Here is a 13165-nt window from a genome sequence, read left to right on the forward strand (position 1 = left end):
ATGTTCTAAGGAGTTAAGGCTTGAACACTTTGGGTGCCGTGGCTCACCTACGGAGCTGTGCTCCCAGCCTCCCCAGTTCCTGAGATGCTTGTTTTTAGAGGATGCTCTAGGAATGAACCTGATCTTTAGAGTGCAGAGCTTTGGTTTATGCCAGTCTTTACCACATATAGACTGAAAGGTTTAACCATATATAAATTACTTTTTATTTTTAATTCTTGTATATTTTTATTAAAACATAATTATATCACTCTTCCCTTTCTTCATCCCCTCCAACTTCTTCCATGTACCCTCTTTCCTGTCAAATTGATAACTTCTTCCCTGTTGTTATTATTATTACATGTTCTATGTATGTATGCATATGTGTATACATGTACAAATACATAAATAAAATCTACTGGGTCCCATTTTCACATGTGTACATGACTTCAAGGTTTTGTGTATATTGGGAATAGACTAACTACCTCTCAGCTGTCATCACTTGCCTGTAGTTTAATTTCTTGTAGGTGTGGCCCTGTGAGATATTCTTTTATTTACTTACTTACTTGATTTATTGCTGTATATTCCTGCTCCTTAACCCCCTCCCACTCCACCTGCTCTTCTTGCAAGTGTTATGCAAGTGCTCATAACATTTCAGGTTCTAGTTTTGGGTTTAAGGATAGTCTTATGTGTGTATTGCAGTGTTTCAAAACAATAATCAGTGTAATGGGTTAATGTTAGTTTTTTGTTATGTTTTTGATTTTAAAACAGTAGAAATATTTTACTTTTATTCATTATGTATCCAGATTATTTCTAGTTTGGGTAAAGACCTTTTTAACTCTTAAAGGGAGTTACCCAGGGAGATTATACACCAATGGAAGACAGTGAAGAAACATCACAATCTCTACAAATCGATCTTGGACCGCTTCAGTCAGATCAGCAGACTACTTCCTCTCAAGATGGTCAAGGCAAAGGAGATGATGTAATTGTAATTGACAGTGATGATGAAGATGATGATGAAGAAAATGATGGAGAACATGAAGTGAGTTTAGTATTAAAAAGATCAAGTATTTATCAGCATTTCAGAGCTGGGGCTCAAAGCCAGTGCACTGTGCACGTTGGCCTTGAGCTCTGGATCGTCTTACCTTTTACCTGTGTGCTGGTTTCAGACAGTTTTATTAGATTATCAAGTTCTTTTATACAGATTAGTTCAGGAATGTAGGGTTGTGTATTAGAATTAAAAAGCCAGTGGTGGATAATCAGTTTTTAAACATTTTGTTTACCTTGTTTTGGCCGCATTATTTTGTTATTTATTGGAGGTAGGATCTTGGTATATAATATAGCCCAAGCTTGCTGGGAAGTCTCACAAATTCTGCTTTAGTCTCTTGAATGCTGAGATTATAGAAATGTATGGCCTGCCCAGCTTGTTTGTAAATGATTGCTGTGCCATTTAGGATTTGTTTTCAGATTTCATCTTTAGTCTTAATAAAAAAAATAGCTATATGAATCTGATGATCTTGTTTCTGGAAATAAAAGAATAAACATAAAAGAAGAAACAGGAGTTCATAGTTGTTTTATTTGTTTCTACTTTTGGCACCCTATACCATTTCCAAATCGATCACTTTCATTCTTTGAAATGTTACAGGTTTTTTTTTTTTTTTTCTTTGCTGTGGAACCATCAAAACTCTTGAAACACTCCTGTATGCTAATTCTTTTTTTTTTTTTTTTTTTATTATTATTTTCTTTATTTACACTGTATGCTAATTCTAAGTCACTTACAGGAGGTGTTAAGATGTGCAAAAGGAGTGCCATGCACTTTATTCACACTTGGACATCTTCTTCTAGGATTATGAAGAAGATGAAGAAGACGATGATGATGAAGAAGATGACACGGGGATGGGAGATGAGGGTGAAGATAGTAATGAAGGAACTGGTAGTGCAGATGGTAATGATGGATATGAAGCTGATGATGCTGAGGTAACTGGTTAGAATTGGGACTGTCTCCTTAAGAGCTGTGCTTAGAAAGCTTGCTGTTTTCCTGTCATTATAGAAAAGCTTGTGTTACCAGGATAATAAAAATCTTCATACCGTTGGAGTTTTGTTTGTTTGGCTTGCTTGGTTTGGTTTTCCTCTGGTTTGTTTGCTTTTAATCATTTGGTGTGGCTTTTTTTGTAACCTAGTCATTTGATTTGCTTCAATCATTACATTTTGTTCTTAGGGTGGTGATGGGACTGATCCAGGTACAGAAACAGAAGAAAGTATGGGTGGAGCTGAAAGTAATCAGAGAGCTGCTGATTCTCAAAACAGTGGTAAGAGCATTAGTTTCTCAGTTGAGTAGTCTGGTAATATTTTTTAAACGAGGGTTATACTTCTGATGTAGTACAACTTTATCTAGTAAATTGGTAACTAAGTGTTCTGCCCTCCTGACGTGCCCTATTAGATGCCATTATACTGTCTACCTCTTTGAACTATTGTAAAAGTCAAGTGTCTTGGACTTCCTAATGTAGCATAAAGCCATTTGGAATAATTAAAGCAGGGATGGGTAGCAGCTCACAGCTAGAAGAGGTCGGTCCACAAAAACCGTGTTTTAAGATTTGTATGTAGATGTGTCTTTAGATACTACCACTGAAGGTTTTTTAGCAAAAGATCTTCTTAGCCATTTTTCCCCAAGTATAACACATACAAATGTTCTTTCTGTAAGACTTCTTTTGGCAGGAAGTGGGTATTTTTGTGTCAATCAAAATTAAGTCTAGTAGTCTTAAGGTTAGAGTTGGTCCATTTTCAAGTTGTTTACAGGGCTAGAGAGATGGTTCAGTATTTTTAAGAGCACTTGGCTGCTCTTGAAAAGGCACCAGATTCAGATCCCAGTACTCATGTGGAGCCCCACAATAATTCCACTTCAGGTGTTCTGGCAACCTCTCACAGTAGTATACAGACATACATGCAGGCAAAAATCTCAAACACATAAAGTAAAAATAATTTCTTTTTGTTAAGGTGCTACTCTTGGGACTAGTTTTATTTGTCCCAAATTCTCAAATTAAATTTAAGTTAATTTGAATTATAGAAAAGTAAAGTGTTTTAAATACCAACTGCCAGGACACGCACGGTTCTGATTCTAGATCAGATTTACAAACTATTCTCTGGCATCCTACATTTCATAGTGGAAGACAACAGAAAATATAGATACCCGAGTAGTAATTGGAATTTGAAGTTTGGGAGAACCAAAATATAAAAATATTAACAGTGAGGCTTTTCCTTAGTCAACTTGATTGATTGACATGCTGTTTCTCTAGAAAGAGTTACGTAGTTTGTACACTGATTAAGAATAATATTGGGGGCTAGTGAGATGGCTCAGTGGGTAAAAGCACCCGACTGCTCTTCCGAAGGTCCTAAGTTCAAATCCCAGCAACCACATGGTGGCTCACAACCATCCATAAGGAGATCTGATGCCCTCTTCTGGAGTGTCTGAAGATAGCTACAGTGTACTTATATTAAAATAAAATAAATCTTTAAAAAAAAAGAAAGAAAGAATAATATTGGACTAGAGAGATAATTCAGTGGTTAAGAGCACGTATTGCTCTTTAATCGGCCTGAATTTGGTTTCTGTATTAGGTGGTATATAGCCATCTGTATACATGCTCCAGGGGACCCACTCTCTTCCAGCTTCCGTAGGCACACAGACACATAAGCACACTTAAGAAAAAATGGTAGCATAAGCCAAAATGTAGTAAATACTTGCTTGATCAAATCTTGAGCAAAGTGCTTACATCCATCGTTTGAGTCTTGAAGGGAGAGTGCTTATTTGCCTGTTTGTCTGTTAACCATCCAGAGTGAGACAGAGGTAATCCCAGTATTCGGCAGGTAGGAGGAGCTGGAGTTCAAGACTAGCCTACTACATAGAAAGTTCAAAAAGAGCCAGGACTCTGTGAGACCCTTGGAGGTTTAGGCCATGTGGTTTCATAGTTGGGGCTTGGTTTCCAAACTGAAGTCTTTCTTCCGTAGGTGAAGGAAATACAAGTGCAGCAGAGTCTTCGTTCTCTCAGGAGGTTGCTAGAGAACAGCAGCCCACATCAGCGTCTGAGAGACAGACTCCACAAGCACCACAGTCACCAAGGCGCCCACCACATCCTCTTCCCCCACGCCTGACCATTCACGCCCCACCTCAGGAGTTGGGACCACCAGTTCAGGTATTAAAAGAACCCAGCTTCTGAAAAGGCACCTTGTAAATTCTATCTTTTCCATTACATGGTCAGCCCTCCCTCCCTCCCTCCCTCCCTCCCTCCCTTCCTTCCTTCCTTCCTTCCAAATATTAGAAGAATTTTTAATATTTTGGCATGTTGTAAGATACTACTTTTAATTGAAACTAATCTCTAGTTTCTGAATGTGAATGAGTTGGCATTTGAAAACACAACTTGCTAAAAATTGTATATTTATGAAAGTGATTATAGTCATAGCAAATACAATGCTGCTTGCTGTTATTATAGGCTTAAAATTTCTTAAATTTTATTTAATGTAAAATGCATCTAGCTAGCTTAGTAACATTTTTGAACATTTCTGACTTCAGGTTCATAGATTTTTTTTTTATTATTATTATTCTACCTAACCTTTTTTTCACATTTATAATCAAATATTTCTACTTAGTTAATTAATGACCCTATGTATTCAGCATGGAGTAAGTTAATTCATCTAGCTTGGTTCTTACTCCGGACATGGTGAGTGTATTGAGAACCAACCATTATGTATAAATCAAGTTAAAATAAAAGTAGTGGAAATTACTTGATATTTGAAAATACAGAGTCTAAAGGAACTATGAGTAGGCATCACAAAGCATTCAGTCTGCCAATTCAAGATTGTTTTAGCTGTGAAGTAAGAAGTCATTTGCTATATAAACTACAATGGAAAGCCTCACTTGTTAGTATTTTCAGCCAAGGAGATAGAATCTAAATGTACATGCCTGAATTAAGTATCATGCCTTTTAGTTTATAAACATCTTTATTAATAAAATTTAAACTTTCTCACCTCTATTTATAATAGATATTAGCATTTCAGAAATGTCCTGTTAATTATAAATCTTCTAAAATTAGTTGATATTTCATTACAAAAGTAATAAACTGTATCTTTGGTGTTTGTTTTATTGCCTAATTCTTTAAAGCAAATATAATTCTTTTTCAAACACAGAGAATTCAGATGACCCGGAGGCAGTCTGTAGGGCGTGGTCTTCAGTTGACTCCAGGAATAGGTGGCATGGTTAGTATCTACCCATCATATGCATATAATTCAAATATATGTGGTTAGGCCTGTTAAATACTGTGTTCTGTCTATATTGCAGCAACAACACTTTTTTGATGATGAAGACAGAACAGTTCCAAGTACCCCAACTCTTGTGGTGCCACATCGCACTGATGGGTTTGCTGAAGCTATTCAGTAAGTTGATGTAATGAGAATGTTTGGTGACCATTAGCTGCTTTCTCTTTACCTTCTAAATTGTTTTTTGGATGTGTTATTTGTAGAGTCCTACCCTACTTGTCCATGAATCTATATATGTAATAGGATCGTGGAAAAGTAGTGTTGAGGAAGACTGTATAGGGTTAATAAAATACACCTTCTTCTAACTTAAGCACAGTGTTACAGTGCTTAAGAAGGTGGTTTCTACAATTAGAATGCTTCCTCACCAGAGCAGGCTCCTTGCTATCCCTTCTGAGTAACCTCATTTTACTGATAATACAGCTTGTGCTTACATGTTTAGATACTACCTGACACATACAAGTAAATGCTGTATTGGTGCTAGGGGTGATGTTGGTTATTAAAGTGATCATGATAGTTGGTTTATTGTAGGAGCTCAAGGTATCAGTAACCAGCTGTAATGCAACAGGCTAGGAGCGTGACAGTGTAACTGATGATCTTCATTAAGCCAAATGAAGTAATTATTCCAACAACTAATAAGTGAGCACACCTATCTTACACTTCCTAATGATTCCTTAGAGTTTCTGTGTTACTTAATCCTTATAACCCTGAAGATAGATGCTATTGTTGCTTATGTAGACTACCTCAGTACACTCCACTCTACTGATCCTAATCTCACTAATTTAAGCAACCAGTTCTCCAACATGAATCTTCTATGAAAAAATTCAGAGTGTTTCATAAAACCACTTGAGATTTGGGGCCAACTAAACAGCCTGGAAACTAGAGGCATCATACAGGAGTACTTGAGGTTCTGTTTGAAAATCAGCTTGAAGGAACAGGCTTTAGCTAAAAGTATACTCTTGAGTGGAAACGAAAATAACTCAGATAAGAACAGAAATGTCATCCATAAGCATGCATAATTATGGGTGGCTAAGAAAAGATAGGGAGAGGAGTGGGCAGATAAAGAAGTGGGGCTGAGTTTTATGTTCTAAATAGGCATTGGGATACATGATATTGTTAGGATGTGGGAGAAAACAGTTAATCTAGTCATCTAGCGCTAGGATTTTTCTAAGTCTTAGAGTTAGATTTTGAACTTAGAATAGACTAGAGTAACTTAAATTGCTAAACAGTGAAAACTGAAATTAAAAAAAAAATTTGCTTCCTATTGTATGTATCTGTTTCAAACAAGTTGAAAAAAACATCAGCATAATTTGGGGAAGCTAAAAGTAAAATTATGTTATTTATATTACTAAATTTATTGACAATATCTTTGCAAGAAACCCTTGACAAATTATTTTCATTGTTCCTGCCCCTATTTATTGATTTTTTTTTTTTTTTTTTTTTTTTTTAAGCAACCTTTTCCTCTTTTGGTTTAAACAGGTAGCATTAAATTTCTCATCAAATTAATTTTTGTCCATTTAGTTCCCCACAGGTTGCCGGTGTTCCTAGATTCCGTTTTGGGCCACCTGAAGACATGCCACAGACAAGTTCCAGTCACTCTGATCTTGGCCAACTTGCTTCTCAAGGAGGTAAAATAGCCAAAAGCCAATGAAACTGAGGTTTCTTCAGTGTGTATACTGGGTAGAAGTTAGTGTGCTCTGATTTTCTTCAGCTGCTGTCAATATAACCCCTGTTCTAATTTATAAAGTTACTGAAATGGTACTGCCTTTTCTAATAAATATCTCTTCAGCAAGGTTCTAGTTCCTTTCGCCTAAAGACTGGCTTCTATATTTCTGTATTGCCTTAATTACTGTTTTATTGCCATATTGAAACACCATGACAAAGGCAACTTTTTTTTAATGCATTTAATTAGCTTGCTTACAGTTTTAGACAGTTAGTCTGTTGTGGTGGCAGGCAGACATGGTACTGGAAAAGTAGCTGAGAGCTTTACATCCTATTCTACAAGGGGATCGAGGGACACTGGGCTTGGCATGCGCTTTTGAAACCTCAAAGCCCAGCCCCAGTCACACACTCGCTCACGGGGTCATCCCTCCTAGTCCTCCCCGACAGTTCAACTAACTGCAGACCACGCACTCAAACAGAGGAGCCTGTAGGGTCCATTCTCATTCAGATCTCCACATAATGTGTGATGAACCAATAAGTACTGCTAAGAAATGCCAGCTCCTTTAAAATTTAGGAGTACGGTGTATTTTTTACTTACAATTTGAGAGTTGTGGCAAACCTGGTTAAATATATGACTAATTAGACTTTCCCTAGCAGCATTCATTTTAAAAGTAAAATTTAAAATATAGAATTAAGTAGTAGTGGTAGATGATACTTGTATATGAGTTTCGGTATTTGTGGAATTATCATTTAGTCCATGAGTGAAATTTGGTAGATTTCTGGAAACTAGCATTTTGCAAGTGAATAGAGAAGCTACTACAAACTTGCTTTGTAACCATAGGGGAAGTTTAAGTTTCACTAGCAGAAAGGGTTAATAACTTTGGCAGTTAAGTGAGGAAAAGATTTTGACATAGGACTTGTTCATATTTGGATATTCTGTAAAATTAGCTATTTAGGGATGCATTTATTAGTATTAAAGAATTTAAAAGATGTGTTAAATATATTTTGAGGAACTTGATTTTTGCTTGGTGGAGCAACTATATTATGAGCTTCAAGAAAATTATACACTTTGTACTAATTCTTTTCTTTGGTGTTTTTATGTTCTTTCATCATTCACTGATACTTAAATTTTTCTCTAGGTTTGGGAATGTATGAAACACCCCTCTTTCTGGCTCATGAGGAAGAGTCTGGTGGCCGCAGCGTTCCCACTACGCCTCTCCAAGTAGCAGCCCCAGGTGGGTGCCACACCAATAAGCACTTTTTTTTTTTTAAATTGGTGACATAGAACACCTTGAAACCTATTGTGGCTCAAAATTAATGAACCACAAGGTAAAGAAAGGTATTTGTTGTTCTTTTTAAGTGACTGTGTTTACTGAGAGTACCACCTCTGATGCTTCAGAACATGCCTCTCAGTCTGTTCCGATGGTGACAACATCTACAGGCACTTTATCCACGACAAATGAAACAGCAGCAGGTGACGACGGAGATGAAGTATTTGTAGAGGCAGAGTCTGAAGGGTATGATTTTATTGTGTAGTTTTTGTTTGCTGTAGGTTTATTATGTTGTCATAGTTGTTTGTTTTAGCAAGCAAATAACATCAAAATCTGTTTTCAGTGCTATCCTGCCCTGTGGAAAAGCCAAAGCACATATTTGAAAAGCTATTCTGCATTCAGAGCTAACCAGCTTCAGAATTTAGGGTTACTATGAGAGAGGCAGTTTATAAAAACATTATTGAAAATTTTGTTTTGTTTTCTAAGGAAACAAATAATTTGCTAGAAGAAGCCCATAGGCAGTGGTTTTGTAGAGTTAAGTCTCAAACCTGGGATCTTAATTCTTATAAACTGAGAAGTTTGTACAGTTTAGTGGTTGGGAAATAGAACACAGATTTTTCTGCTCAGAGCTCAAGGACTTGATTTGATAGTGCTTCATAAGTGAGGTCTCCTAGGATATAATGGGTGAGAGGCAGGTCTGTTTGTATTCTTTAACTTCAGTGTTTAATTGAGGGGAGGTTACAAGTCTCCCCTCAATGCTAGCTGTTACTAATTGAATACATATTTTCAGGTCACTTTATATTTGTCCTTCTAACCCACACACTATTCCTAAAATATATTACTTCCCATCATAGAAATTAAGTTCAGAGCACATTAACAATAATGTGCTTAGACTATTCTACTGGTAAGAGCTCAGTGAGAATTAAAAGTCTTAACTTAAGCCCTATGCTATTTACATGTCCCCATCTTGCAACCTTGGAGCTCAGTGAGAATTAAAAGTCTTAACTTAAGCCCTATATACATGTCCCCATCTTGCAACCTTGGGGGTCTTGGGTAAGTTGTTATCAGTAACTGCACTAATATTTGCAGATGATTTTTTAAAAGTAAAGTTTAGGCCAAGTTCAGGTTTTTGACTATCTACTCTCCTGTGCTTCTTAAAAGGAGAAAGATGAAAATACAGCCACTGAGCTAGGAACTCTCATGCCCATAGCTTGTTAGGTCTGGGTTAGTACTCAGGGTGACTGACAGACCTGCTGTTACTAGTTATGTTTCGAGTTTATCAAAGTCTAATGTATTCCTGTGAGTGTTAAGACTATAAACATGCTTGTCAAATGGAAAAAGAAGGGCTGCTGAAACAGTGGTAAAAAGTAGAATTGGCAAGTATCCTAGTAAGGAGGTGAAGAAAAAGCAACTTATCCCATCTCCTGCTCCACCTTACGATTAAAAAAAACCACACACTTGACAACCTGTAACTGAGTCGAATTCTTAGTTAACTAGAACTCTGAAAGTAGTTATAAAATAAATCAAAACGAACTTAGGAACATTTAAAATAAATTGTAGAATCAGTTTTCCATTTTTGTAATCTATTTATTTCTTAGTATCAGTTCAGAGGCTGGCCTAGAAATTGATAGCCAGCAGGAAGAGGAGCCTGTCCAAGCATCTGATGAATCAGATCTTCCCTCTACCAGCCAAGATCCTCCTTCGAGCTCCTCTGTAGGTAAGTACTGTTCCCTCACAGCTTATGTTCCTTGCCCTTGTCTCTCCAGATGCTTACCAGACATGGAGCTCTCAACTCCATACTCTGACTTTTAAAACCTATTACTTAAAGGGGACATTTTAACATGAAAAGGAAATTGGTTTGTGTTTACATTATTACCCAAATACTCTGGCTTTGATAATTGGGACCATGAAAAAGGTGGGTCCACACCAAAAGATAAATTCACTTATATTTTGTCTAGATAAATGGTGTCAGCACAGATCCTGAAAAATACTCAGGTCTCTTAAATGTGCTGCTTATAGTCTGGTTTCTTCTCAGAGCATGTGGATTGTCCACTTTTATGAAGGTGCTACTGGAGCTATTGGGATGGTTGTACTGGGAAGGAGTCTAAGAGTATTCCCCCCATGGTTCCTTCTATTTGAACCAGAGCAGACTTGATCTGGAGGGTTGAAAGGTGGGACTCCCATTTATTTCAAAACCATGTTTAAGATTTACTAATGTAAAGAGTAATCTAGTTTTTTAATTCAGCTTTTGGAAAAGATTATGTCTTTCCTATAATAAAAGTAACTTCTACAGGCTTTATGTTTTCTTCTAATAACATCTATTGAGATTGTTATAGGCTATTCTCTAGCCTTTTACATATATTATTTGATTCTCACAAAAACACAGTTTGGCTGGGCGTGGTGACGTGTGCCTTTAATACCGGCACTTGGGAGGCAGAGGAAGGTGGATTTCTGAGTTTGAGGCCAGCCTGGTCTACAAAGTGAGTTCCAGGACAGCCAGGGCTATAAAGAGAAACCCTGTCTGGGGGGAAAAAAACAAAAAAAAAAAAAAACAGTTTGGTAGGTGTACTGGCTAATTTTGTGTCAACTTGACACAGGCTGGAGTTATTACAGAGAAAGGAGCTGCAGTTGGGGAAATGCCTCCATGAGATCAAGGCATTTTCTCAATTACTGATCAAGCAGGGAGGTCCCCTTGTAGGTGGTGCCATCTCTGGGCTGGTAGTCTTGGTTCTATAAGAGAGCAGGCTGAGCAAACCTGTGGAAATAGTCCCTCCATGGCTTCTGCATCAGCTCCTGCTTCCTGACCTGCCTCAGTTCCAGTCCTGACATTCTTTGGTGGTTAACAGCAATGTGAAAAGTGTAAGCTGAATAAACTCTTTCCTCCCCAACTTGCTTCTTGGTCATGATATTTTGTCCAAGAATAGAAACCCTGACTAAGACAAATTGGTACCAGGAGTGGGGTATTCCTGTGACAACTTGACCATGTTTTGGGGAGGACTGTGGAAGGACTTTGGAACTTTGGGCTAGAAGATCCATTCCTTGTTAAGAGCTCTGTCAGATGTTGTATAGGAGCTTGGAAGATAATGTTGAGAACAGTGCAGAAGATGGAGGCCTGCCTTGTGAAATTTCAGAGGGAAGATTAAGGACTCTTTTCAGGGCCATTGCTATTTTGGATTCTGAAGATTCTGTGGTTCTGGTTAGCCGGGGCTGAAGAATCAGCTGTGATTAACAAGATACCAGAACTACTAAAGTGAAACATTTGCATTACTGGGACTATTGATGCTGATTGGCTGGAGCTAAGAAATTAGCGGTGATTAAGAAGAGACCAGCATCATTGAGGTGACATTGAAGTGTTTTCTGAGAACACAAAGAGGCTATGTTCCATTGATAGCCAAGGTTGTACCTTGTGCTGCAGCAGGACTTGGTAATGTGTAAGAGTCACTTAGGTGGTACTGGTTTTGAAGGCATTGAAGGGGTCATGCAGAGCAGCTGAGGCCATGGAAGCACTGTGAGAGGCCATGAAAGGCCATTGGTGAAGGTGCAGCCTCAGTTGCAATTGATGGCCCAGAACTGAAGGGGTCATGCAAAGGAGTTGAGGCTTAGCACTATGAAGAGAGCCTGTGAGAGGCTATTGGTGAAGTCTAGTCTCTTGTGGTATTAACTACCCAAGTTACATCAGTGTCAAACACCATTGAGCACCTCGACGAGAAAATAGAGGACCTCGAGGCTGCAATTGAGAAAGTGTGAGAGAAAGTCTACTTTGTTCATGCCAGATCTGCCATAGGAATGCTGAGCACCGATGTGGATAGGCCAGTGTGCCCAACTGCCCCAACCCTTTATCCCTCAGTGAGCTAGCCAGTATCTCATCCTCATGTGGCTTAATCATTGATTTAACAAAAGGGGGAAAAAAAGCTGGTTTATATAAAGTCCCATAAGCCAATAGGATGTGCTTGAGACATTCAGAGTCAGCAAGGAGGTCATGTGACTGGAGCAGAATGAGAAGTGAGATTCAAGAGTGTATGAAAAGAGTAATGAAGAATCACCTACATCTTTGTAGTTGCTCTGAGTTTCATGGAGATAGAAAACAATTGAAATTCTTCACATAGAATAATGACATGACACTGCAGTTGTTTTGGCCATGGTATGTAAGAGGCTAAAATTCATGGTCAAATTTGGAAGCTGTTGCCATACAGAATAAAGACAATGACTTGAACAAGATATAGATGTGTGGCCATGACAAGTTTACTTAAATTTGAACTGGCATGTTTTGCTAATGATTACATTTAAGGTATTAGACAAAGAGTCAGGTATGTTACAATATTCTGTCATCTCAGGAACCTGATTATTAGTCGAGTAATTGAATAAATAAACTCAATTTTTTTTCTCCAAATATATTTTTGCGATATTTTTATCATACTACTTTGTGTGTGAGTTTGTATAATTGCTTAGCTTCCTTTGCTCTTAGAAGTAGATTTAAATGTGGAAAACAAATGGCACATCTGTATTTGTGTGTTGATTTAGTAATTATAGCTGCTTTCCTGTTTTTGTTTTTGTTTTTTAACTTGCTTTCCACATGTCTTGATGCTTTCTTTAGATACCAGTAGTAGTCAGCCAAAGCCTTTCAGACGAGTAAGACTTCAGACAACCTTGAGACAGGGTGTTCGTGGTCGTCAGTTTAACCGACAAAGAGGTAAGTTTCTGGCATACTGTTTACTTGATATGTGGGATAATAGCATGTGTATCAAGTTTCTAAGGTAAATCTAAGGATTGATTTATAATTACATGTTGAACGTGTGACACTTAGCCAGAAAGCTTCTTTTAGGCAAGTTGTCATAGTTACAAAATGAATATGTGGTATATTTTATTTTATTAGATCCAAAAAAAAAAAATTTGGAAAATCATGTTGTTCATTCATAGTAACTTTACCTGTATTCTTATAGTGTTAAGTTTTT

At 37.5% G+C, this 13165-nt stretch overlaps 1 protein-coding gene across 2 annotated transcripts in view; it reads left to right on the forward strand.

Annotated features, from left to right (window-relative positions):
* Positions 1 to 13165, forward strand: part of Tpr (translocated promoter region, nuclear basket protein) — a 59412-nt gene that overhangs the window by 45810 nt on the left and 437 nt on the right. Inside the window, exons 41-51 of one of the 2 annotated variants that reach the window (XM_021197824.2) lie at positions 824 to 1018; positions 1822 to 1953; positions 2195 to 2285; positions 3979 to 4163; positions 5155 to 5223; positions 5306 to 5400; positions 6802 to 6908; positions 8082 to 8177; positions 8303 to 8459; positions 9812 to 9930; positions 12808 to 12903. In XM_021197824.2, the coding sequence (XP_021053483.1) occupies positions 824 to 1018; positions 1822 to 1953; positions 2195 to 2285; positions 3979 to 4163; positions 5155 to 5223; positions 5306 to 5400; positions 6802 to 6908; positions 8082 to 8177; positions 8303 to 8459; positions 9812 to 9930; positions 12808 to 12903 (1342 nt within the window). The remainder of the gene's footprint in view (positions 1 to 823; positions 1019 to 1821; positions 1954 to 2194; positions 2286 to 3978; positions 4164 to 5154; positions 5224 to 5305; positions 5401 to 6801; positions 6909 to 8081; positions 8178 to 8302; positions 8460 to 9811; positions 9931 to 12807; positions 12904 to 13165) is intronic. The other variant, XM_029539013.1, reaches the window with a different exon arrangement.

This window comes from Mus pahari, chromosome 5, assembly GCF_900095145.1.
Source record: "Mus pahari chromosome 5, PAHARI_EIJ_v1.1, whole genome shotgun sequence".
NCBI lineage: Eukaryota > Metazoa > Chordata > Mammalia > Rodentia > Muridae > Mus > Mus pahari.